The sequence below is a fragment of the Zeus faber genome (assembly GCF_960531495.2).
Source record: "Zeus faber genome assembly, chromosome: 19".
Classification (NCBI taxonomy): Eukaryota; Metazoa; Chordata; class Actinopteri; order Zeiformes; family Zeidae; genus Zeus; species Zeus faber.
In genome coordinates this window covers 15,046,873-15,071,872 of record NC_137206.1, presented here as the reverse complement: position 1 = coordinate 15,071,872, position 25,000 = coordinate 15,046,873, and the positions used below count along the sequence as shown (strand labels likewise).

Below are 25,000 nucleotides of genomic sequence, written 5' to 3'. Positions count from 1 at the left end.
CCGGGGGACCCCGACTCTTAAGCCACTTCCTCCGAGCGGTCGGGTCACTTCCTGTAGGTGTGTGTGTGTGTGTGGGGGTCGCTACCTTAACCCCGCCCGAGGCGAACAAGGATTATCTGCGGATTAGAGATGAGATATGACCGAGGTTTAGTCGCCTTTGTGAGACACAAAGGCTCCGTCCCGCCGCTTCCCTTCTCCCGCTCTTTTGTTCGCCGGAGACGGCATTGCGGGAGGGGGGCGCGATCTGGGCGCGAAATGACACATGGCCCTCCCCCTCCTCCCGCCCCCCGCCCCCCCCCCTTCCCAGCTCACCTCTAAAATGTGCGAAGGATAAATACATCGAGAGGCAAATTGGGGAAACGATAAGGCGAGAATGTCTCATCGCACCGTTCCGGCGGCGGGGGAAGAAAAAAAAAAGTGATGAGACGATGAAATTATATTCTAAACGGGGATCAGAAAAGGGAGGGGGGGGGCGTTAGGGCCATCGCATCGGGGGGCGGGAGACTGATTGGAATTTAGAACCGTCTCCTTCGGGCGCAACTCCCCCCCCCCCCCCACCCCCCACACTCCCCCCCTTTCTCTTTTTTCTCCCCCCTCCGCGCGATACAAGAAAAGCCTGTGATCCGCCTCAGCACTTTTTCCTCGCCGATACCACAAGTCTCCGCAAATCCCTGGAACTACTTGAACCCTGGAGTTTAGTTTTTTGGACAATTGACAGCTCAGCACAAAAGGCAGAAATAAGAGAGAGATGAGAAGTAAGGGGAGGGGACCCTGGAAGACGATGTGGGTGTGAGTGTGTGTGTGTGTGTGTGTGTGTGTGTGTGTGTGTGTGTGTGTGTGTGTGTGTGTGTGTGTGTGTGTGCTAAGTTGTGTCGATCTGAACAATTACACGAAAGGGAAATGTAGTAGCAAAATTCAGATCTACTGCATTTCAGTACAAAGTGTGTGTGTGTGTGTGTGTGTGCGCGGGCGGGCGGGCGAAGGACAAAGTCACGGAGGGAAGCCGCACGGCAGAACGGAGACCCCGACAGGCGCCGTGTCCAACGTCAAGACGGCCTTAGTGAATTAACGGCCGCTAACGTCCCCTTTCTCATTGATAGGGGATGCGGAGTGCAGGAGGAGGAGGAGGAGGAGGAGGAGGAGGCGGAGGAGAGCGAGAAAGTTCCTCCCTGAGTAATGAGATGTTAATCCAAAGAACACATGAATGTTTAGCTCAATAAGCAGAACAGCCTCCCAGCCGGCGCCTTGGTTGAGCAAACCTATAATGTCACTTCCTTGACACTCAACTTTTTCGGCTTCTACGATATAGAAGCGTTTGCCAGAATTGCCGTGTGTCCACATGTACTGGTGGGATTAAACAAGTAAGACGCGCGCGCGCGCGTGTGTGTGTATGTGTGTGTGCGCGTGTGTGTGCGCGCGCGAGATTAACATTAAGTTAATTAGCGGCGGTGGCTAATCTAGGTGGAAGCCTCTTACTGTGGAACACAGAGCTGTGCGTAGAACCAATATAGGCCGGCACGTCTTTAACTTGTAAAACAATCGGACGTCTTCGCAGACTTTCAGTACGTCCGCATCCGAGAGGAGGAGTATTACTGGAAAAATACAGCGAGTACAAAAAAAAACTTTTTTAATTAACAATTCAATGTACTTATAATTACATAGATAACGAATGATTATACGCTGGCTTTGCGCAAATACGATCCTATTATACGTAATTACAGTGTGAGTGTGTGTGTGTGTGTGTGTGTGTGTGTGTGTTTGTTTGCATGCGCCTATCTAACAGAGGGTCTTAGCCGCTGTTTGTGTGTCCTCTTTGTGAAGCAGAGGATTCATCCGTTCGCTCAGTCGGTGTGAATGTGTTGCCACGGAGGGTAGTGTGTAATTGGTGTGTGAGCTGTTGTTTCATATTCCCTTTCAGATGTACAGTATGTCTGTGTATATACCAGTGGTATTCAAACTGTGGGGTGTGTGTATCTACGTATCTTGTGGGGTGTGGAGGAATTGCAAGGTGGCGCGAGAAAATGAAAGATAAAATTGATTAAAAAATTGGCCTTTTAATATGTATATTAAGGCTGAGAATAATAGCCCTAAAAAATGACTTTCATTAGTTCATTGGAAATAATAATGCAATAATTAGTTCATCTTTCATTTATTTTCATTATTTGTCTTCATTATTATTAACCTCTTTTCAACCTGGTTCACTAGAATCTGAAATTCGTTTTTTAAATAACACATTTTGTATTTGTCAAGTCAAGTCCTTAAAAACCTCATATACCACCGGTATATACGTGTGTGTGTGTGTGTGTGTGTGTGTGTGTGTGTTTTCGTACCCACGTAGAGCTGGCTGAACAGCTCCAGCCGGGTGTGGCCCTGGGGCGGGGCGGGCCGCGACGCCCGGTAGGACAGGTCCAGCTGCAGCACGGCCTCCTTCACGTTCCTCTCGGCCACCAGGCGGTGCCACTGGTCGTCGTTCACGGGCGTGGCCGAGTGCACCGTCAGCTCCACGGGTCCGTTTCCCACGTCGAAGGAGAAGGAGACCACGGTGGTGGCTGCGGCGGTGGTGACGGGGGGAGGAAAGAAGGGAACAAGGGGGGTAGGAAAGAGGGAGAGAGAGAGAGAGAGAGAGAGAGGAGGGACGTCGAGGTCAGGACCGGTTTGCGAGTCGCCGTCTTTTAAAAACGGAACGATCCACGCCGGGAGGCGGAGCATCCGACAGCCCCGTCCTTCAAATTCACAAACAGGACTTGATAAAAACAAAAACAACAACAACAACAACAAACAAAAACAGGACTACTTATTTTGCAGATCATCTGATTGTTAAATTTCCTCATCCGAAGGCCGATTTCGGTTTCTGAGGCCATTCATTTGTCTTGCATGGATTTCAGCTTGACAACATCCCAGTTGCCCACGGCTTCGAGCAGGAAACAGTCCCAGGGGTCTTCGATTTCACTGCAGAGACGTGTGTGTCCGGAAGGCTGGGAAGTTTAATTTCACTCCCCTGGTATCCTACGCATCAAATAAATACATAGTGATTTTTTTTGGACATTAAGTTTTGCAAATGGCCCCGCGGGTTTTCTAACCACTGTGAGACAAGAGACAGAGAGAGAGAGAGAGAGAGAGAGACAGAGAGAGAGAGAGAGAGAGAGAGAGGCTGAACATGGAAACAAAAGGATGAATGACGTCCCATTTGGAGAATTTTTTATCAGCAGAGGGAAACAGGAGAACGCGCGAGTGTGTGTGCTTGTTTGGAGTGGGTTCTTTTTTAAGAATTTGAGGACAGAGAGGTGTGCCTGGCCATGAGAGTATATTTTCAGCCAAGAGGGGGCACTGTTTCCTCTTTTATCCTCGGATCAGGTCAAAGAGCATTCTTGTCAACGGTCATGAATGTCTGTTCGAAATTGATTATTTCTGGGTGTGTGTGTGAGTGAGAGTGTCGGTGTTTATTTATGTGTGTATGTATAAATGTATGTATGTACGTATGCATGTATGTGTGTGTGTGTGTGTGAGTGTGTGTGTGTGTATGTATCTATGTATATATATATATATGTATGTATGTATGTATGTATGTGTGTAGATGTATGTGTATGTGTGTGTGTCTGTGTTTATGTATGTATGTATGTATGTATGTATGTATGTATGTACGTATGTGTGTGCATATCTATGTATGTATGTGTGTGTATGTTTGCAAGTGTATCTTGAATCTGTGTATCTTTATTGATACACTATCAGACATTAGGTGAAATAATTGGGTGTAAAGGTGGGTTTCAATTTTAGGACTTAAAAAAAGATAAAAGTAAAGGAAAACTTTTTTTTTTTTTTTTTAAGCGAAATCTTATTTTTTGATCGTTGGCAGTTATTGATTGGCATCAGAATCTTTCAAATTGATGCGGTATTTACAGAACGGCAATCTGTTTTCTGATACAAATCACTCAGGGTGACTCACAAGGATGGAAAAATAAGGCTTTGGGTTAATAAACACCAGCGCTTCCCTTTCAGAAGATATTGAGGGTTGAAATTCACTAGACTGAAAAACTACTTTACATCCTGTGTGACACTCATGATTGATGTTGTTTTTAAAGACAGCCGCGTTTCCACCTTCCTTACTTGCAACCCTTCACAAATTGTTTGTTCCCACTAAGTTCCTTTCTTTTTTTTTTTTGCATCCTTTCACTTTTCATTTTCTTCTTTTCTCCCCCGCTATCCTGCCACTCTCTGGTTCCATTTCTGTCTGTCCTTCTTTTTGGATTTTTCGTTGCACTTTGTTCCCTTCCGAGGGCTGTAATTTCCTCAGAGATGAGATGCAGGGACGGCCCTGCTAACCAGAAATAATCGCGTCGTGTGTATCTGCGGGGATGCGTTGAGTGGGAGAGCAATGTGCGCACGCGCACGCACGCACGCACGCACGCACGCACGCACGCACGCACGCACGCACGCACGCACGCACGCACGCACACACACACACACACACACACACACACACATACACACACACACACACACACACGCACACACACACACACACACACACACACACAGGCATGGCAAACCCCGTGACAGGTTTTAGTAAGCTGAATAAATTGTGTCTCTGTGCACAGTGCAGGTCTGCAGGGCCAGGACGGGGGACATCGCTTATTCCAAATGCTGAACAAAAGCCAAACATATATCAGAGTACTACAAAGATGCCGTTGTGCATGCGGCGTGTAGCAGCAAACGTGCGTGTGTGTGTGTGTGTGTGTGTTTGTGTGTGTGTGCGGGCGTGAGTGAGTGTGTTGTTTTGTTGGTACAGTTACAAAACAAGATGAATGTCTTACAATTTTTATTTTTATTTTTATTTCCACCCAGCCTGACTCCTCTATTTGCATAGCACTGATGGATGTCCGAGGTGTAGAGCGTGTGTGTGTGTGTGTGTGTGTGTGTGTGTACCTTAATGTGTGTTTTTGCCTGTGTTTGTGTGTGCTTGAATGTGTGCGTTCATAGATGTGTGTTTATGCCTGTGTATACTTGACTCTGTGTGTGTGTGCCTGCCATAATGATTGTTTATGCCTGTGCGTGCATGTGTTTGAATGTGGTGTCTGTGTGCCTTAATATGTGTTTTTAAACTCTGTGTGTGCGTGTGTGCGCGTGTGCGTTTGCGTGTGCGTGTGTGTGTGTTGCAATGTGCTTACATGCCGTAAAACAGAGATTTTTATTTTTGTGATTTTATATTTCCATTAATCTTTTAATACGGAGGCCGAAAACACTGGGATCTAAATTGCATGTCTGCCACATCGAAACCAAACAATGATAAATAGTTAAAGAGATTGTGTCGGTGTACGTGTCCGTGTGCTTATAAGCGGCCGTGCGCGCGTGTGTTCGTATAATGTGACGTTCCGCCTTCACCCTTTCTAACCACGTGCAGACCTTGGTGTCTCTATAATATTGCTCTGAATCCCTTTCCTTAATTTCACTCAGTTATTCTTCATTTGGTCTCATTTATTTGGTGTAAGCCCTGGGCTTTCCATTATTTCACTCCAGAGAGGTCTGGAAAACACTGTAGTCTATTTGGCTTGTGTAAATGCCAGCTGAACTGGGAACAACAATGCCTCCTATTAAGACGGAAAAAAAACATTTTTACGACGGGCTCTCTCTCAAGGCCCGGGACTGTGACAAATGCAATTCAATTTTTTATTTTGTGTTTTTTTATCTTGAAATCACTTTTTAAAGTAGAAAAGGATTGCAGCCGCAACGATTTAGATTAAACTAAAACGGCTCACCAGAGAAAACCTAGCCTGGGAGTAGACATCTGGGTTGAGTGGTTGGGGGATTTTTTTTCTTACCCGTCTTTCTCTGTGAAAAAGGCTATTTGCAGCGCTGACAATAACATCTGACTGATTTAACCTCAACCACCTCCTTCATGTCAACGACTGTTACCTTCTCGGTACTATCGACTATCGACTGTGCCTGCATGCATTTATACATCGTTACACCTACTCAAAGGAAAATGCACTATTACCTCTAATGAAAAACATTATTATAATATAATAATGTTTTTCATAAATGGTAATAGTGCATTTTCCATAAAAATAATATTATTATGAATAATGCTATTAATTTCTTGTATGTAGACCTCAGTCAGAAAGTGGGGTCCCTCCTTCAAATCTTTCTCTTTCTTTCAAGTCTTCTCAAGTTTTATTTTAATTTCTTCTCCTAATGAGGCTGTCTTTTGGCCTTTTTCCCCCCCTGATCCCGGCCGGGGCCTAGAAGAAAGAAGCTGATACGACTGTTGACCTTGATGGCGAGTCTAATGCTCGGGTTACACCGCCGACGACGGGGCTGCAGAATGAAGCCAAGTTGCTCCGGTCTAAAATATATAATGATAATGACAATGATAATCCATTTTCCAAGGATCAGCGCCATCTTCCCTCCTATCTCGGGGTGTTGCCGGGCGCCACTCATTTGCATTAAGTTGAAGCCTGCTCAACTTTCCTTGTCGCCGTGAAGCCGTGAGCTGGTTGCCGAAATGTAGATCCACCCCCTGCAGCCGGACGAAGCCGAGCTCCGCTTGAAATGCATTGCAGCCTGTTGCTTTGCAGCACATGTGTGCTGGTGGTGTGAGGGTATCTTGAGACTGATGTCTTGTTATCTATAAAATGTATTATATGCTGTTATTTGTTATGCATTATATGATTGTTATTATTATTATTTTTGCTAGTAGTATAGTAGTAGTTGTAGTAGTAGTAGTTTGATTTGATTAAAGGATAGGTTCGCCGTCGCTTCCTAATGGCAACCTACTGCAGCCAACCTTACACTCTGCATGTATGGCAGCAATTCCAAAAAAGTACACGACATGTTATTACTGTAATTCAAAACATGTAAAAAAAAAAAAAAAGACACTCAGAACTATAATGCGATTTTACCGTTTTTTCGAAGAGGAGATTTAATTTATTTTAAGGCTTAAACATTTGCCCTGCTGGACTGGGTTTAAGCACAGGGAAGTTGCAGCGGAGCGGCAGGTATTTTTTTTTTTTTTTTAATAAATACCTAGTAATAGTAATAGCTAGTAAGGGGCACAGCGAGGTTGTGCCATGAAATGTGATGTAGGAAGGCAATGATGGGCACCAACATTTTAATAACTTGAGTAGAATTGATCAGAAGTTAACTTTGGGTGCTGAAGTCAGACAGGTTGGAAGGTGAAAAGAGAACCATAATACCTTCTGAGGCTGCGTCTCTGACTGAAGAGATTGCATTTCTAATTTCAGGCTGGGGGGAAGTTTGAAAGTGCTGGGATGGGCTGTCACCAAAGGAGTCGTCTTTTTAAGAAGGTGTAGACCTTGGCCATGAAGCTGTGGAGTATCTGTAAGTTCTGCAGTTCTCCATTTAAGTATTTTCTTTTTTTCATCTCCAATCCCTTTATCAACACTAAAAGCTGCTCTGAATACTCCCTGAAAGCTGCCTGCAAAACGTGTGTCAGGCTTTTTTCTAGCGTGTGAAGTGAATTGTGTGTGCCTGATGGCTTGGAGACTGTTAAGGTCACAGCCGTGTGTGTGTGTGTGTGTGTATGTGTGTGTGTGTGTGTGTGTGTGTGTGTGTGTGTGTGTGTGTGTGTGTGTGTGTGTGAGTGTGTGTCTGTGTGTGTGTGCGTGTGCCTATTTCCCCTCTCTGAGCCCCTGCAGTGGCAGAGCTATGCCACCCTGGCCTAATGCTAGTCATTTCATGCCCTGACTGGATTGCAGTAGATACAGTTTAGCACTAGCGAGAAGGCAACGATTATGTGTGTGTTTTTGCTTGTGTGTGTGTGTGTGTGTGTGTGTGTGTGTGTGTGTGTGTGTGTGTGTGTGTGTGTGTGCCTACCCATGTGCTGTGAGTTGAAATGCAAGGCTAAGATGATAGCAGAGGGAGAGGAGAGGGGAAATCGATGTGGGGCGTTGGGAGCCTGGGGAGATGCACACACACACTGCCTATCTGCTCTGCCCTGCTGTGCCACCATGACAGAATACACACAGAATAAACACCAATATATGTGTGTGTGTGTGTGTGTGTGTGTGTGTGTGTGTGTGCGTGCGTGCGTGCGTGCGTGCGTGCGTGCGTGCGAATTTGCATGTACACTACTTTGAACGTCAAACATGGACCCCATTTGGCAGACATCTCACAGGATATGTTTGCGTGCCTGCACTCATGTGTGCACTTCTTTGACTTTTGGAAACGACCCATGTAGTTAGGCAGCTGACACGAAAATACCTGGCAACCGAAAGACGAGGGAGACGAGGCTGTTTGGCTGTCGCAAATCAGATTACCAAATGTCAGTCACTTTAATGGTCTCTACCGTTGGCTCAAACCTCTTCCTGAAATGTCGACGCCTTTTCACTTGATGGCAATCGGAGACAAAATGGCGGGGCACGGCGCACCAGCTGGAGAGGGCCGGCAAAGACTTCTGACACCAAATGCTCAAACTCCTTTTGAATTCTGATGAAACGCAATTAGCCATCCATCATTCTGCCGATGGCTGTTCCGGGCCGGGCCGCGCAAATTCATAATGCGTAACCGTGATTTATCTCAAGCACCTGAATTGAACCTGCACAATGCGAATGTTGGGGCCGTAATGTGAGCAAGTGGAGTGAACGCTGGGAAAATGTGTAAAACGTCATAAAACTCCAAGATAAATCAGTTTAAGGGAACTTACGAAATAAAGTAAAAGGAAAAAGGAGGAGGAAAGGAGGAGGAGGAAACTTTAAACGGTCCACTAAGTGTATAGACGTGACAGGCGCTGTGCAAAGTGCAGTTGCCAGCCAATGTACCCTGATATGCTATTGTGTGTGTGTGTGTGTGTGTGTGTGTGTGTGTGTGTGTGTGTGTGTGTGTGTGTGTGCTTGTGTGTCTGTTTGTAATTGGGTGACCATGTAGTCGAGTGGTCTTTCAAATACATAGTTTAAAGTGTGGATCAAGAGTGGAACGGTAGCATCTGTCGGATTTTCTTGAGAAAAAAAGATACATGGGTTTGGTGTGTAAATGGTTGTGTGTGTGTGTAATACGTTTGTATAAGTGTGTGTGTGTGTGTGTGTGTGTGTGTGTGGGCTTACAGCTCCTGTTTTATCATACCAAAAAAGGGATGATTTTGGTAAACACAGGTTTATAATGGGCATAATTACAGTGCACTGTAATTGCCTGAAATAAGAGATTGTCCTCCCTTGCAATCACTTCAAAGAGTGCACAATAATTAGAAGGGAGATTTTGACTGTGGTTGTGGTTTGTGCGTGCATGCGTGTAGGTGTGTGTGTGTGCGTGTGTTTGTGTTCAGACAGGGTGTATCCATCATCATCATGGCTATCCCACTAGGTGTGACAGGCACGCTGGGTGGAAAAACAATGTTTTGAAAGTGAAAGTAAAAAAAAGACCTGTGGGAATTCACCCTGTACACACGCACGCACGCACGCACGCACGCACGCACGCACACACACACACACACACACACACACACACACACACACACACACACACACACACACACACACACACACACACACACACACACACACACACACACACACACACACACATCTCACAAACACTATCTCACATTTGAGCTCCAAGCGGATGAAGTCCGTGTTGCCGAGGTTTTCCAGGAACACCCCGTAGGGGGCGCTGGTCTTGAAATAGAAGGAGATGTCGGCGCTGGTCTCGCCCTGGAAGGTGGCGAAGTGGAGGTAGGACGACGGCGTGGTGAACGACGCCGCGTTCCAGTAGTTGCCTGCAGATAAACACAGAGAAAAGACGGAAAGCTGGAACATGGTGTACGTCAGCAGTCACCACCACCCGGCTGGCCATCGTTTGAAACTGAAATCAAGACCTCGACGTCAATAACTGTTGCTCTTTTTAATTTATCATACCTGAAATGCTTAGTTGAAGGTCACATCCTCGTTGAAAATAATCATGATAATCGAAAAATAAAAAATAAACAATAGAAAAAAATGAAAAACAATTGAAAAGAACACATTATACGCATTCAACTTGCGAACAAAACATTACTTTTATATTTGACTGTTGCTGATTTCTGGCTATTGAATGCCACAGAATTACGCAAAAGTTGATTGAGTTGATGGACTTTTGTTGTTGCTATATATGTTTCAATATGCATACACACACACACACACGCACGCACGCACACACATCTCATCATATCTCATTGTATCCATCTGTTTTAGATGTCATACACTTCCGATGACAGCTTCATGTTCTCAGTCCATGCAGACGGAGGATTATCATTTACCTCTAAATAGGTGCAATTCATCATGCCCGCAGCATTAAAACCATGGTCTTGAATACTCTTGACCGATATTTTTACAGCTTAAATAATGAGATTATTCAAGGTCAGTCAGTCGTGATGTGAATTTTTTATTTTTTCATTTTTTTCAATACATTTTTTTTGGTTGACGTCATTCTGAGAACGAAACGGCTCCTCCTGCAGGAGAGATGGGGTGAGGAGGTTGAGCGTCCTTGTGCGCCACCGGGACAATAAAGCTCTCCCAGGTCGTCGTCTCCAACCCTCCATGGACCGAGGGAGGGCGGGTGAATCGGAGGGAAACCAAAAAAACATCAACGAAGGAACATTTTTTGGTCCAATAAGCTCTTTTTTTCCTGCCTGAGTTATCACTAAGGCAATGTGTTGTATTTGTTCTTGCTATGAAGGAAAAACAGTATAACGGAGGTGAGGACACGCGTGACATGTTGTGGAGGTCACCCAAAGAGACCAAATGACCCTGGCCTCCTCGCCGGTGGAAGAAGTAGAAGGAGGTTTCCACAAAGTTGTCCACAAAGTGTCTGGAGAGCCTGGTTACAAAATCTCTGCATGATTTTTGATAACACCCATTCTAATAACTGGTGAATGGAGCAAATCGAAGCGGCTGCTAATGAAGACAAAGTGTCCACGGCCTAAGCAGCAGCTGATAAATTATCGGACTGTGCCTGATGAAGTGACTTCCCCGCTTTAACCTCTCCTCTCTCTCCTGCTCCCCTCCTCCTCCTCCTCCTCCTCCTCCTCTTCTCCTCTCCGCCATGCTTTTCTGTTTACCACAGAGCTGACGTGGCAAAATAAGACAAGAGATGCCGGGGCAAGGGCAAATGGAGAGGTGAGGAAAAGGAAAGGGAAGGAAAAAGTGGAGGTGGTAAGAGAGTGTCTGAGAAAGCGTCCCCGTTACAAACGGTGCTGTTTTTGTTTCTGTTCCGTAAGGAAACAGAGTAAAATAAAATAGCCGACATCAAAAATGAAAACACCCTTTTTATTTTTATTTTGGGGGAGCGGGCGGCGAGGACGCACAGTGGAGGGCTGATCTCGGGCACCCCAATCGCTGGCGTGCCGATGGGACGGGCCCCTAGCGACCACTGGGCCCCGGGCAGCTGCACCGTCGGTACTTACGCCACTGCTTTCCTCCCATTGTTCCGACATAGCGGCTAGATTTGTTCTGCAATTCAATGAAATACGCCACTGTAGACATCAGCGTCAGAAGAAGCAGCCAATATTTACATGCAATTGAAAAGCTGAGGACGGCCTTCTTATACTGGGACTCATTACGCAGAGTTGGCAATGCAATTACAATAATGGAAAATACCGAGATTAATACGTTTCAATAAGAAAATGTGTATGGCAAAGTCGAGACACACTCTTAATTGTTATTTGTTATTCGTATTTTTTCATCATTGTAATCGCATTGCAAAATCCCACAATACGGCAGTGGAAGTGGTCCGTCCCAATCTTTTAAGATTCATTGCGGTCTAAATAGCTGCTGTCTTTTTGCCAACAAAACAATGGTTTTCTTACAGTAGGTTGTTGAGCCGGTGCCGCATGCGAGAAATGAAGTCTGATCCAACACCACTAGCCTAGAAGATGTGAACAACAAGAAACAACTGAGGGAGAAGTGTTTGAGTGTTTGAGTGTGTGTGTGTGTGTGTGTGTGTGTGTGTGTGTGTGTTTGGATGCAATGTTGCATATTGAAAGGAGCTTGTTGAAAGGCGTGGGTGCATTTTGTTGCGCGCATGTGATGTACACATAATTGTCTGTGCATGTTTGTATTTGTTATAGGCAACTGTGAGTAAGCGTGTTTTCAGCGTACGTCTATGTCGACAGTATATACTTGTGTGTGTGTGTGTGTGTGTGTGTGTGTGTGTGTCTGTTGGTGTGTGTTTGCGTGCCTCCTGGTTCAGGGTGATAAGCCATCCCGAGTGACAGCAGTGGACTCCTCCTCTTCCTCCCACTCGCCTAACACTCTGTCACCACGGGCAAGGGCAGATAGCGGTCACAAACACACACAAACACACACACACACACACACACACACACACACACACACACACACACACACACACACACACACACACACACACACACACACACACACACACACACACACACACACACGAGTGGGCAGTCTGCAAAAGGCCACATACTGTTAATGTCTTTGTGATTGCTGGGTTTGAAGTTCGTGTACTGTTCATTTCTCTGTGGGAAGCATGGCCAATTATTGACTAGGGTTAATTTGGGGCCAAACATAGGTGATGACTGCAAAAGCCACACGCACACACAAAAACACACACACACACACACACACACACACACACACACACACACACACACACACACACACACACACACACACACACACACACACACACACAAGCACACTTGTTTATCATGCCATTTTATGGCATAATAAGCTGCATAACCGCAACTACTACACACAAGTAAACTAAGAGACATGTTTTTTGAATTAAAAACGAAGCTATGGAAGATTGGAGGAGTGTATAAAATCCTCCTTAATGCATGCATTTGCATGCATGCAAATACAAAATTATAAAACAATTATTACAATTATAACAAATAATTGATAATTAAAAAACACATCATTGTAACAATTCTTTAAAATATTCTGTTACCTCTAGGCTACAGTTACACCATGATATTCTCTGTTTGTTAATATGGATGACTGCAAGTTCTGTTTTGTTCAGTAAAAAAGACCCAACACAACACCGCCTCTCCCCCAGACATGGACAAAGACATACAACCAAGGGACAAAGTACATTGAAATGGATGATGGCGAGAAAAGGCGGGGGGTGGAGTGATTGGCGAGGGAGGGCGGGATCACATGAGCAGGAGGCAAAGGAAGGGGACATCGAGCTGGAAGTGTGCCAGAGATAGTGTGCTGGAGCAAAAAGTGTGTTCGCGGGGTAAACACAGAAGCCAAATCAGACATCGCTGAATGTCACTGGGCCAGATCCACAGATGCGAGTGGTTGGCTGGGCTCTGAGGCACATTTATCACCCGCATATTGAAATATTTATCCAACAAATGTCTCCGGAAATCCTGTTCCAGCACATAAAGACACCCCATCCTTCCCGACAAAGATACAAATGATCTCATCAGCATTAGTCTATAAATGATATTTGAATGGTGGGATTATTTACTATTAGAGATATTTTGTGGTATTTTACATTATGTTTCATTGTATAATGCAGAAAGGTGTTTTATATTCATCACCAAAGGCAGCCTATTTGCTTTTATCTGTTAAAAGAAACAAAAAAAATCATTTTGATGTCAAATTTGTCAATGAGGAGCTGTTCAAGAATGGCTGTGGTGGTGCTGGTGGTGGTGGTGGTAAGGAGATTAAGTGTCTACGTTTGGAGCTTTTCTTTCTTTCCTAATTTTATTTCCTACAGGAGCGCCGTTCCCAAGGGATGGACAAATGAAAACATTTGTTTATTCATTCGCTTTCAATGTGCAGTATCAGTCTGATGAGGTCAAAAGTGAACCCGAGTCTCATGCTACTTGGCAGAGGCATCCGCTTCCTTTTATGAGAAGACACTGATTGAAGCCATCAAAGAGATTAAACAGTCAATGCCTCCATGAAAGACATACAAATTGAACAAATTGAGTGTATAACACCAGAAGGACCTTGTTGGAGGTAAAATGCTGTGGTGCCAGCCTGAGCGGTTTAGATTAACAGCACCAACTGCTGGTTGGACAAAAAAAAGCCCATAAAACGTCTGCGGCGTGTAAAAACGCATAACCCACTGAGTGAGCATGATCATACCTTTAAAACACATACGACTTTAAGGCAGTTCTAATTGATGCTTTATGGCATTGACTTGACTTGCACTGGAAGATAATAATACTGGGAATGATCGTTTTGACTGGAGTCACATAAGAGTGCACAACTTGATGTGCCGGGTTTGTACAGTTGCAAAGGATGATTTACACAGCTTTGTGCCGTTGAATTTCTGCTGCTAAAGCACTGAAGAGAAGTCTCATCACTAAATCTTATTCACCATTGGCTATTGAAGTCTTAAATAGCAGCAGTGACATTGAGAAGAGAAAGAATGGATACAAAAACAATGGGATTATACTGTAGGTAACATAAGGATGGTGTACAGACAAAGAAAAAAAAAAAATATATATATATATACTATATACTATATATATATATATATATATATATATAATATATATATATATACTGATATCTAAACAACTTTTTAAATTATGCAGTTAGAGATTAGTTCAGAAATGCTTGCAGGAAGTTCATTTGCATAGTTGAGTAATTGATGCTGTGGTTTCGAAGTCCTCATGTAGGGTTTTAGTGGTTTAACCTCTGACTGGCTGACGTAGCAGAAGGGGGTGGGGGTTAGGGGGAGAGAAAGCCAAAATCCTCCAGTGAACCGTAAAAAACGACATAATGAGAACGATCAGGTGAAGTCGGGGTCTGGAAACCAACTGGATGATTCATCCATCCACGCTTGACCAGGCGGGTCATGTGCCAAAGCCAGCAGATGGTACGGATGACTGACTGTGCTGCCCAACGTTATTAACATGGACATATTAGGGGATTCATCAGCACGCACATGCACACGCACGCACGCGCTCACGCACGCACGCACACACACGCACACACACACACACACACACACAGTCCCCTAAAATGACAAGAAAACCACTTCAGAATTGAAAGCATTTTCCCATGATTTGGAAGTCTCTTCCCGACTCAATTTGTGAGGGTAACTAACTTGAAGTATTAAAATCAAAACTAACTTTTGAAAATATTTTCATGGTTTAAAAACCTGTATGTATTTTGTCCAATGGCATTTTGAATATGTTGCCATGATGATGACATGATGCAATGTATAAGTTCCTGATTAACTGCATTTTTATTTGTTCACTCATTTTAATGTCACTCGTGTGTGATAATGCAATTTAAATTTATTCTGACTTAATGCTGACCAGTCTAGTTATGGACGATAATGACACCTGCATGGGTTACTTTGTCTACGCCTTTACCGCTTGTCTCAAGCACCCTTGAGATTTTGACCTGCATTGAAGAGGACAGAGGTAGCCTACGTCTCAAGGGTTTTTTTTTCCAGGAACTTCTCAGGAACTCATGTTAGTCATTGAGAACTAACCAATTTTGTGAGTTAATATTCAGCAATGGGAAATGTTTAAAATTGAGCGATTTGATTCCTGCTTTTACTGTCCAAAGAAGTACCTTTCGAAAAAGCTGTGCTGCCTGGTGGGGTGCGGCACCTTGGGTGCAAGCTAGTGATTATCATGTTGTATCAAGCATTTTCGGGGCTATGGCAACTGAGGCTTATGGAGTGATAAGGGCAATAGTTAGACGGCCCAAAAACTTTTGCAGAATCAAAACTGCTGTGTTATAGCATCGTCGACAATATATTACGATTATTCAGAGATGGAGACGTTGTAACGTCTGTGGCGTGTCATTTCACGGTCCAGTGACTGTACATTTAGGGTAAATGCAGCGTTTGGATCTTCAGGTAATTATTCCACACCTTCCGGCTGAGACCCCTCACAAGGCTCTTGTCTATCTCGTCTCCTCACCTTGCGTCGGTGCTGTTGCTTGACGGGCATATCTATGCAAATGCAATGAGACAATGGGTCTCATTTGCGCGACGCGAGCGGAATGCGTTTGTGGCAGAATTCCAAGTAATAATTACGTTCTAGCGTCTTTTGGTTGCAACAAGATTAAATTTGTCCGTATTAAATTCACACCTACGAGACCAAATGTATGTGTATTTAGTGTCTATATAAACAAGTTTCCTTTGCAGCAATTCAAAGTCATATTTATGTGTTAATCTGTGGCCGTTGTATAGAAGGTCCCCCATAGATAAAATCCCCATAGATAACGCTGTAGAATACATGCCAAAACCATCAACGCCAATTCCGTTTCACTGTAATGCAGCTCAATGCAAATAAGTCAACATTTAACTGTCACGATATCACCAAAAAATGTGATCTAGTCTCATATAACCATATGGCGTCTTTCTAAAGTGTGTTTCCATCTACATTATCAATGCAAAGCCTCATTAGAGTGACATTGACTAAAAGAGCATGGTGGGAGGACTCTCGCTGCATGAGACATTATATATGCGATCTTATGAATAGCAATAAACTAATCATAACTGATTCATTAGGGTTGAACAGTCATGGGTGACCCTTGAAATCCTTTATTTGTTGGCAGTAATTAGGCCAAGCATGCGGTAGCAGGTACATTACATTGGCTGGTATAATAACAGAATATGGGCTTCCATGCTTCATTTGCTCTCATCTATTTTCATTCCCATCCATTAAAATGTCCAAAGCCTTTTAACATCCATAAATGGGCCTAATACCTCTCTGTCTGACTGTGACTGTGTAGGCTGCCATTAAACTAGCCATGGAAATGGGATTCATTACCGCCTCAGCAACACACACACACACACACACACACACACACACACACACACACACACACACACACACACACACAGACACACGCACACGCACGCACACGCACACACACACACACACACACACAGACCATCATCACATAGACACAACCTTATCAGCACTCAAATGAAAAATAGAAGTTGCAGTCTCTATCACACACACACACACAAACACGGAAGTCCCACACACACATTTATGCCAATGAAGATTTCCAAATAGACGGACAGACAGACAGACACACACACACACACACACTTTTGTAAAACTTTTCTAGACGCCGAGAGACATAAGTCATTTGCCCATGAAAACCCATTAAATATCAGCCAATCATCATTGCTCTTACTGAGTCGTAGCTCCGCACAGAGTATGAGATGTATCAATCATACGCAGAGTACCTATTCAGATGTGAAATGTTTAATATATGTTTAATTTGACTAGATTGGACAATGCAGGCTCTATGTTCTGTGTTCCATAGCCTGGACATCCCTGTGGCAAACATTTCTCAAAGTCATTTTTATCTGAAAATGACTTTATAGAGTTAGCCACTCACTTTGTCTTTTTCGCCTATTTCTCTCCTTGGCGCGCGCTCACATATACACACAAAATAGTTAATAGAGTAAGACAAAGAGAATATGGCTTCTTGCGAGTGACATAAGGATCCATCTTTATTAATCGTGCCTGCCATACTGCGACATGACACGTGCACGCACGTGCAAACACGTACACACTCCGAGGTAATATAATGGGTCACTAAATCATGGTTTGTTTGTACGCTGGCAGTCTGCTCTATGATAAAGAAACATTATTGAGCGTGGCACCAGCTTGTTGTTGATGGGAGCCATAATGAGTGTGGCACCAGTGCAGGTAGAGGCTGGAAGCAGGTGTTCTGTCATGTCCTGCTGCTCTGACAGAACCAGGCCACATCCCGTCTGCCATGCACCGAGATCAATAGATGGAAACACTGACAGACAGACAGACAGACAGACAGATAGATAGATAGATAGATAGATAGATAGATAGATAGATAGATAGATAGATAGATAGATAGATAGATAGATAGATAGATAGATAGATAGAGCCTTTTGAAATACTAAGGAGCGAATTTACAAAGAATGGATTGTGGACGCTGATAGCACCATAAATTGCACGTCGATTGTGCCCGCTATCTGGACGGTCTCAATGTCCGATTCACAAATTCATCATTAATAAATGTCATGTAATTTATTGCGCGACTGACATGACAGGGAAACATGCCCATAAAGTTTTGCAGCTGTGCGCAATTTGCCCTTGTTTTCGGTCTTATCACAATTATCCACGAGGCAAAATAAGGGTAATTGTGTCCGGGGGGATGACACCTTGGGTCACCCCTCCGTTATGCATGGGGAGACCCCGTTATGCAGGCACCAAGGGGGTGTAATGAAGACAATTCTCAATTCTCTGATCAGTGAAGCATATGCCTGATCAGAGCCTTTTTTTTTTGTTGTTGTTGTTGTTTTCGTCCATGCAGTTACCACCAGCTCTCTCTGCAGCTGTGTGTGTGTGTGTTAATGTGTGTGTGTGTGTGTGTGTGTGTGTGTGTGTGTATGTGTGTGTTTTGATCCTATGATGGACTGGCAGCAAATTTAAAACGTCTTTATGCCTCATGCAGCAAGCAAACAGGCTTCAGCTCTGTAGGACCTTGGACATGAGCAAACACACTGATAAATTGTGTTGGCTCAAAAGAGCAGCTTTCTATTCATTTTCTGTGTGGGAGATAGAGAGATAAAAGAGAGAGAGAGTGAGAGAGAGAGAGAGAGAGAGAGAAAGAGCGTGAGCGAGAGAGAGAGAGAGAAAGAAAGGAAGAATGTTGGAATTGGATGGAGCATGTGCTGATTGGTGCACCAACCTTCCCACGGGAAGAGACTGAGCATGAAATAAAAAGTGCGTGTGCATGTGTGTGTTTGCGCGCGCGGGTGCGAACACATGTGCGTGCGTAACTCCGCAGTACCCGATATCACGATGAGGATCTGAGAAACGACAGAAACACAGCAGTGATAGGACGGAAGAGAGAACAGGGAGCGGATGAGAGAAAGAGCGTTTGGATAGTAACACTTTGAATGTTGATCAGCCACCTTTATCCTGCCAAAACACCCAGGTGCACGCGCACAGACACTTATATACACAAACACACACACACACACACACACACAGACACACACACACACACACACACACACACACACACACACACACACACACACACACACACACACACACACACACACACACACTAGTGGGCGTTCCGATTCCTTTCAGGGACATGAAAGTTTTGATTCAGTTCACTAAAAAAGATTTGCTCACTGATTCGTTCAGGGATTCGCCAACGATTTCCGGTGAGTTTCAGGTTTGCAACCACTAGTTCTTGCAGTGGATTCGTTTAGTGAGCGCTCCATGCAGCAGAAGTCCACGCAGGAAGTCTGCTGGCGTATAACAATGTTAGCACAAGAACAAGGTTGACACTCAACTTTGCTGCTCTACACACCCCAAATGAATGGTCTGGGCCTTGGCATGGGCTACACGTTATTTAAAAAATACAAATGGCCATTGTTGAATTCAATTTGTTTGAGCCCGACCACGATGTACTACAGCACATGGGATTTTGAACTACCGTGACAAACGTCCCAGTTTGTGTGGGATTTTGCCAGTTTCGGGCTGTGTGTCCCAGAGTCTCGACACACGTCTGTAAAACACGAAAATGTCCGTTTTCAACATTCAGGACCAAATTATTTCCTGTGTTCACCTAAATTAAAATAATAATACTAATAATAATAATAATAATAATAATAATAATAATAATAATAATAATATTTTTGGTGTGGGGGTGGTGTGATTTAAGCAGCTACACCTGCCGTAGGTCTAAGAAATTGGACCCGGGATCAGGGTGGCTGTACACCTGTTGCGCTGCTGCCTCACAGCAAGAAGGTCCTGGGTTCGATTCCCGCCCAGGTATCTCCCAAATAGGAGCCTTTCTGTGTGGAGTTTGCATGTTCTCCCCGTGCTCACATGGGGTTTCCTCCACCTAACGTCAGTAAGGAGCCCCACCAAAAACATGCACACATCATCGTCTGACCAGCGATGGACACTTGGTACCAGGTCCCAGGGCGCGTCCACGAATGCTGCCCACTGCTCCTGGCTGCCCCCCCGGAGGAAGGACAAGCCAGGATGGGGTTTTGAAAATGTGGTCACCCTACTTTTAATCCACTGAGCCTAACATAAATCCCCTGGCATAGAACTCCATTTGGCGCAGTTCAAAGTGAATCAGGAAATGCATCCTCCATCATCGCTGACCATTTATTCGTATTCTATTAAGCAATCAAAGGAAAAAATAAAGTTGCCACGCATCCCATAAAATACGGAAATGTCCTGTGGTTGACGATTAAATCTTGCTTCCTGTTTTGAATCAATATGGTATTTCGATCTAAACTCGTTTTGGGGGAGGATTCAGTTCATGTCGTTCACTTTTGCGAACGACCCGACACAAACACACACATGCGCACACACACACACACACACACACACACACACACACACACACACACACACACACACACACACACACACACACACACACACACACACACACACACACACACACACACACACACACAGTCTGTGCTTAGTCTGTTCCCGTTGGCCAGTTGATGTCTTACGTTCCTCGTCCTCATGGTTTTTAATTACAGACCCATCGAAACCACCTGCAGCAGACTTTGGTTTGGATATGTAGTTACCGTGTAAATGTTGCCAAAGCAAAAAAATAAAAAATAAACACTTCGAAAATGCCTATTTCACGGGAGAGTATGGATAATAAAGAGTGCAGAGATTTGCTTTAGGGGCGCAAACATTTAAGTACGTCTCCATTTAAGTAAAGCTCAGCTCAAATTTACATTTTAATTATTTATAAAGACTATCAGCACTTAAGTATTCACCCTATATTCCCCTTTTAATGAGGGCTTAGGATTGTGTTAATAATTCCACAATCTCAAATCAGTGAGTAAGGGCATCGCTGTGCTTGATTTTGGTGAAGAGCAAAGTGGTTGATCAGGCATCCTGAGCTTATTTTTGCGGCTTCAGTCCTCGTGTGTCACGCTGTTGGTTGGGCTCCCAAACAGGAAAAGCAAAGAGCATTTTCATACAAATTGCACTTGAAACCTGTGCCGGCACTCTGCGCTTCAAATCTGCGCTTAATTAAGGGTTGACTAAGGCGGCGGAGCTAATACGCAAACCGCAATCTATGAAGTGGAGGGCCTTCTGCACGTGAGGCGGAACTTTAAAAGGCGGATTTGCCCTCTGCCTGCTCCTGAACGAAAACAAACGCCACGTTCAAGCGATTTGGAAAAAGGAACGTGGATGCAAGGCGACTCCTACAAAAATAAAGTTTAATTTGGGGCGCAAATAAATGAAATGCATTGTTGAGATGATGTTAAAAAGAAATGGCAGTACATGAGAAGCAAGCGGACACAATCAGTAGTGGACCACAGCAGAGATGTAGCTGACCCAGAAGGAGCCATCGGTCCAGCAGAGCGTCATATCAGATGGCAATGACACGGCCGATGCCCTCCCTGCTATCCCAAGGTGAACGGAGCCATTTTGAGAGGACGCCCTTCCCCTTACCGCAAATGCGCTACTTGGCTGAGATGCAAACTGCATACGGCCATTCTTCTCTTCCTTTGGGCTGCTCCCGTTAGGGGTCGCCACAGCGGATCATCTGCCTCCAATACCTTCTGTTCTGCGCATCTTCCTCCCTTACACCAAGCGCCTGCATGTCCTCCCTCACCACATCCATAAACCTTCTCTTTTGGCTTTCCTCTTTTCCTCTTGCCCGGCAGCTCCATCCTCAGCCTCCTTCTCCCGATGTAACTCTCATCTCCGCTACACACGTGTCCAAACCATCTCAATCTGGCCTCTCTCGCTTTTCCACCAAACTGTCCAACCCGGGCTGTCCCTCTAACGTACTCATTCTTAATCCTGCCCATCCTTGTCACTCCCCACGAAAATCTCAACATCATCAACTCTGCCACATTCAGTTCAGCCACCTGCCTTTTTGTCAGTGCCACCGCCTCTAAACCGTACAACATAGCTGGTCTCACTACGGTCACCTTCACATCTTCAAAATGCACGTGACCATTACAACTCGTAAATCAACCGTGATTGAGCGCTCTTATCTACTCCACTTATTTGCAGAATCCTCCCGATGTGTCAATTGGTGTCATTGTCCTAAAAAGTCCAAAGCGCATTGAAATTATTGTCTATTCATTAATTCTGCGTCCACGATAAATGACTTGGCAGGAACCCGCCATCCCGGATACCAACTCTCATATTTTTGGGATAAATGAGGCGCTTTTGTCTTGGCAACACCTGGGCTGTTGACGTCACCTACAGCCATGGTACTGTGAAATCTTTTATGTGCCCCCCAAAGATTTAGAAGAAGGCCTTGTCGGACCACAGACAAGGTGGTACCATCGTCATCAGACCCTCTAAGAGGCAAAGAAAGCAGGCGTGGCAGCAAAGTGTTACCAGTTGAGAAGACCTTAACGGGATATGTGTAGAAGTAATGGTCAATCCAAAGGCAGTAGACATAGCCATGACACCACAAGTATTCATCCTCATATATGGCTTAGGTGGTTTAGGCAACTTTTTCTCTTTAATCTCTAGCAATTTTTTTATTTCATTTTTACACATGATGTAGAAGAAAACATGATTCTTTCTTCTTCCATTGCTCCCTGGTCCAGTTCTGATGCTCACGTTCCCATTGTAGGAGTAGCAGTAACTTTTTCGGCAATTTGTGCGACAGTAGCTCTTCTGGGGGATGGACCAGACGGGCTAGAGTTCGCTGCGCACGCGCATCGATGAGCCCATGGGCGCCCATGACCCTGTCGCCGGTTCACTGGTTGTCCTTCCTTGGACCACTTTTGGTCGGTACTAACCACTGCATACCGGGAACACCCCACAAGACCTGTTGTTTTGGAGATGCCCTGACCCAGTCGTCTAGCAAATCACAATTTGGCTCTTGTCAAAGTCGCTCAGATCCTGACGTTTATCCATTTTTTGACGCTTCCACCACATCAACTTCAAGAACTGTTCACTTGCTGCCTAATATATCCCAATGATTGAAAGGTGCCATGGGAACAAGTTGATCAATGCTCTTCACTTCACCTGTCAGTGGTTTTAATGTTGTGGCTGATCAGTGTGTATATATATATTGCTTGTGCTTTTGTTTCAGTATTCACTGAAACTTTTTTTCACTATTTTATTTGGTCAATCAAGACAAAATATTATAAACATGAATAATCTCCATATCATTTTAATATGAGGCAACAATTAATTGTTGTCAAAGATCAAATTAGCACAAAAACGTTTCCTTACAAACTCCTCAGTTGAAACAAAGCGTACCGGTATTTCAATTCCAATCGAGTGACATGTCGTGCAAATCCCTCACATGATATCGTGGCATTTCAAGGGCACTCAAATAAGGCACATTAGCAGTTTCCGTCAGAGTCACGCGGAAGGCTCGGCGGAATCACAGCTCCTGCTTTAATGCCAGCGTCGGGCTTTGCACATTCTCGCAGCTCTTCACATCTAATTTCCTGTTCTGAAGCCTGTTGACACATAGTGCAGGCAGCGGGGAAAACTCACCGTCGCCTTGGCAACGGAGCGGCCCGACGGTTAGCTTGGCCTCGGAACCCGGTCGGTTGGTGTCGCCCACGGCAACCTGGCTCACAGGCAGGTGGTCTTTGTAAACCAGGAGTCCAGAGTCGTCTCTCCTGCAAGATAAGAAAAAAAAAGTTTTTTTTTTTTTTACTAATAGTTTTATTGTTTTCGTTTTATTTTTGTTCAATGTTTAATGAAATCAATTCCAACCACGTGTTACCCCATAGATGTTGGTTGAATTGCTGTTCAATCTTTAAATGTTACCAAACAACAATAATAAAATCAAACAATGGCCATATTTAACTTGTACAGATATATTATAATATAATTTCCTCTTCCTCGATTGTGGGAGAGGAGAACTGAGGACAAGAACGCGATGGTGAATTTTCCTTTTAATCGTCTTCTTTCAAGCGCAAAAATAGGAAAAAAAAAAAAAAAAATTAACAAAAAAACATTTCATAAAAGATGTTTGAGCCGCAGCCTCTGAGTGATGAATGGGTCTGATGTGATTTGAGACATGCCGCTTAAAATTCTCTGTGAGTGATGTTACTTTGATTGCCCGCACTTCATTCTCAGGCTTTTATCGAAATTAATTTGGGGATATTGGCGGCGCCATCAGAGAGGGATCCATTTGATCTCCCTGATGACAGACGCTCACATGTGGGTGGATGGCTGTGTGTGCGTGTGCGTGTGTGTGTGTGTGTGTGTGTGTGTGTGTGTTTGCGTGTGTGTGTGTGTGTGTGTGTGTGTGTGTGCGCGCGGCAGTTCTTACATGTGTGTTTAGGGCGACGTGTATCCATCTAGCTACCTATCTCCCGAATAATCTTAAATGAGTGAAAATAGTGACGTGGGCACAACTCACTCAGCCCAGAAAAGAGACATTGAGTGTAAAACACAAAAAAATACCTCTTCCGTTTAATCCATTTCGGAGCCGTCACATTGGAACTACATAACGCTTCATTTCGCCGTTCTGCAATGGAATTGGTAAGTAGGTAGTTGGGAGTAGTAATATCTCCAACATTTCGACATAAGAGTTGGTAATGGAGCTTGTAATTTCTCATTCGATTTCATGGAAAGCGCTGTGAAGTTAATTAAAACTCTTAGTTTATGAGAATGTAGCTTTGGGCACCGCGGCAAGTCGGCGTGGCTGTGTCAAATGACAATTCCTAAGTTTTGAATGGAGGTGCATAATGGGGGTGATGGGGATTCCCCCCCGTACTCGTGTGTTAAAAAAAAAAAAAAAAAAAAAGAAAAAAGATGACTCGAGTAGTGTGCCAAATATCTCTGCAAACCGGTGGCACAACACTGGACAACGAGGATCTAGGTGCCAAGTGCATGTAAAAGGATGATGTCATGTTGAGCTCAGCCCTCTCAGCGCCGCTCAGCTGAAATGTCGAGCCAAGCCTTCCAACAGCCCAAAGACATAGGCCCACACACTTCTGCCGCGCAATTGAATTCACTTTCAAACGTATGTAAAAATGTGTATGGGTTGAAAGGAACATCATTTAAAACGTCAAAATATGTTTTATTCATTTGATCAAATAAGGTCAGGTGCAATTGGGGTTCGCT

General features: G+C 44.3%; 1 protein-coding gene across 1 annotated transcript in view; it reads right to left on the bottom strand.

Moving 5' to 3' along the window:
• Positions 1-25,000, bottom strand: part of cntnap2a (contactin associated protein 2a) — a gene marked incomplete at both ends in the record, with an annotated part of 398,026 nt that overhangs the window by 36,170 nt on the left and 336,856 nt on the right. The window contains 3 exons of the mRNA XM_080020721.1: positions 2,331-2,549; positions 9,554-9,724; positions 23,417-23,544. Coding sequence (XP_079876847.1) covers positions 2,331-2,549; positions 9,554-9,724; positions 23,417-23,544 — 518 coding nt within the window. The remainder of the gene's footprint in view (positions 1-2,330; positions 2,550-9,553; positions 9,725-23,416; positions 23,545-25,000) is intronic.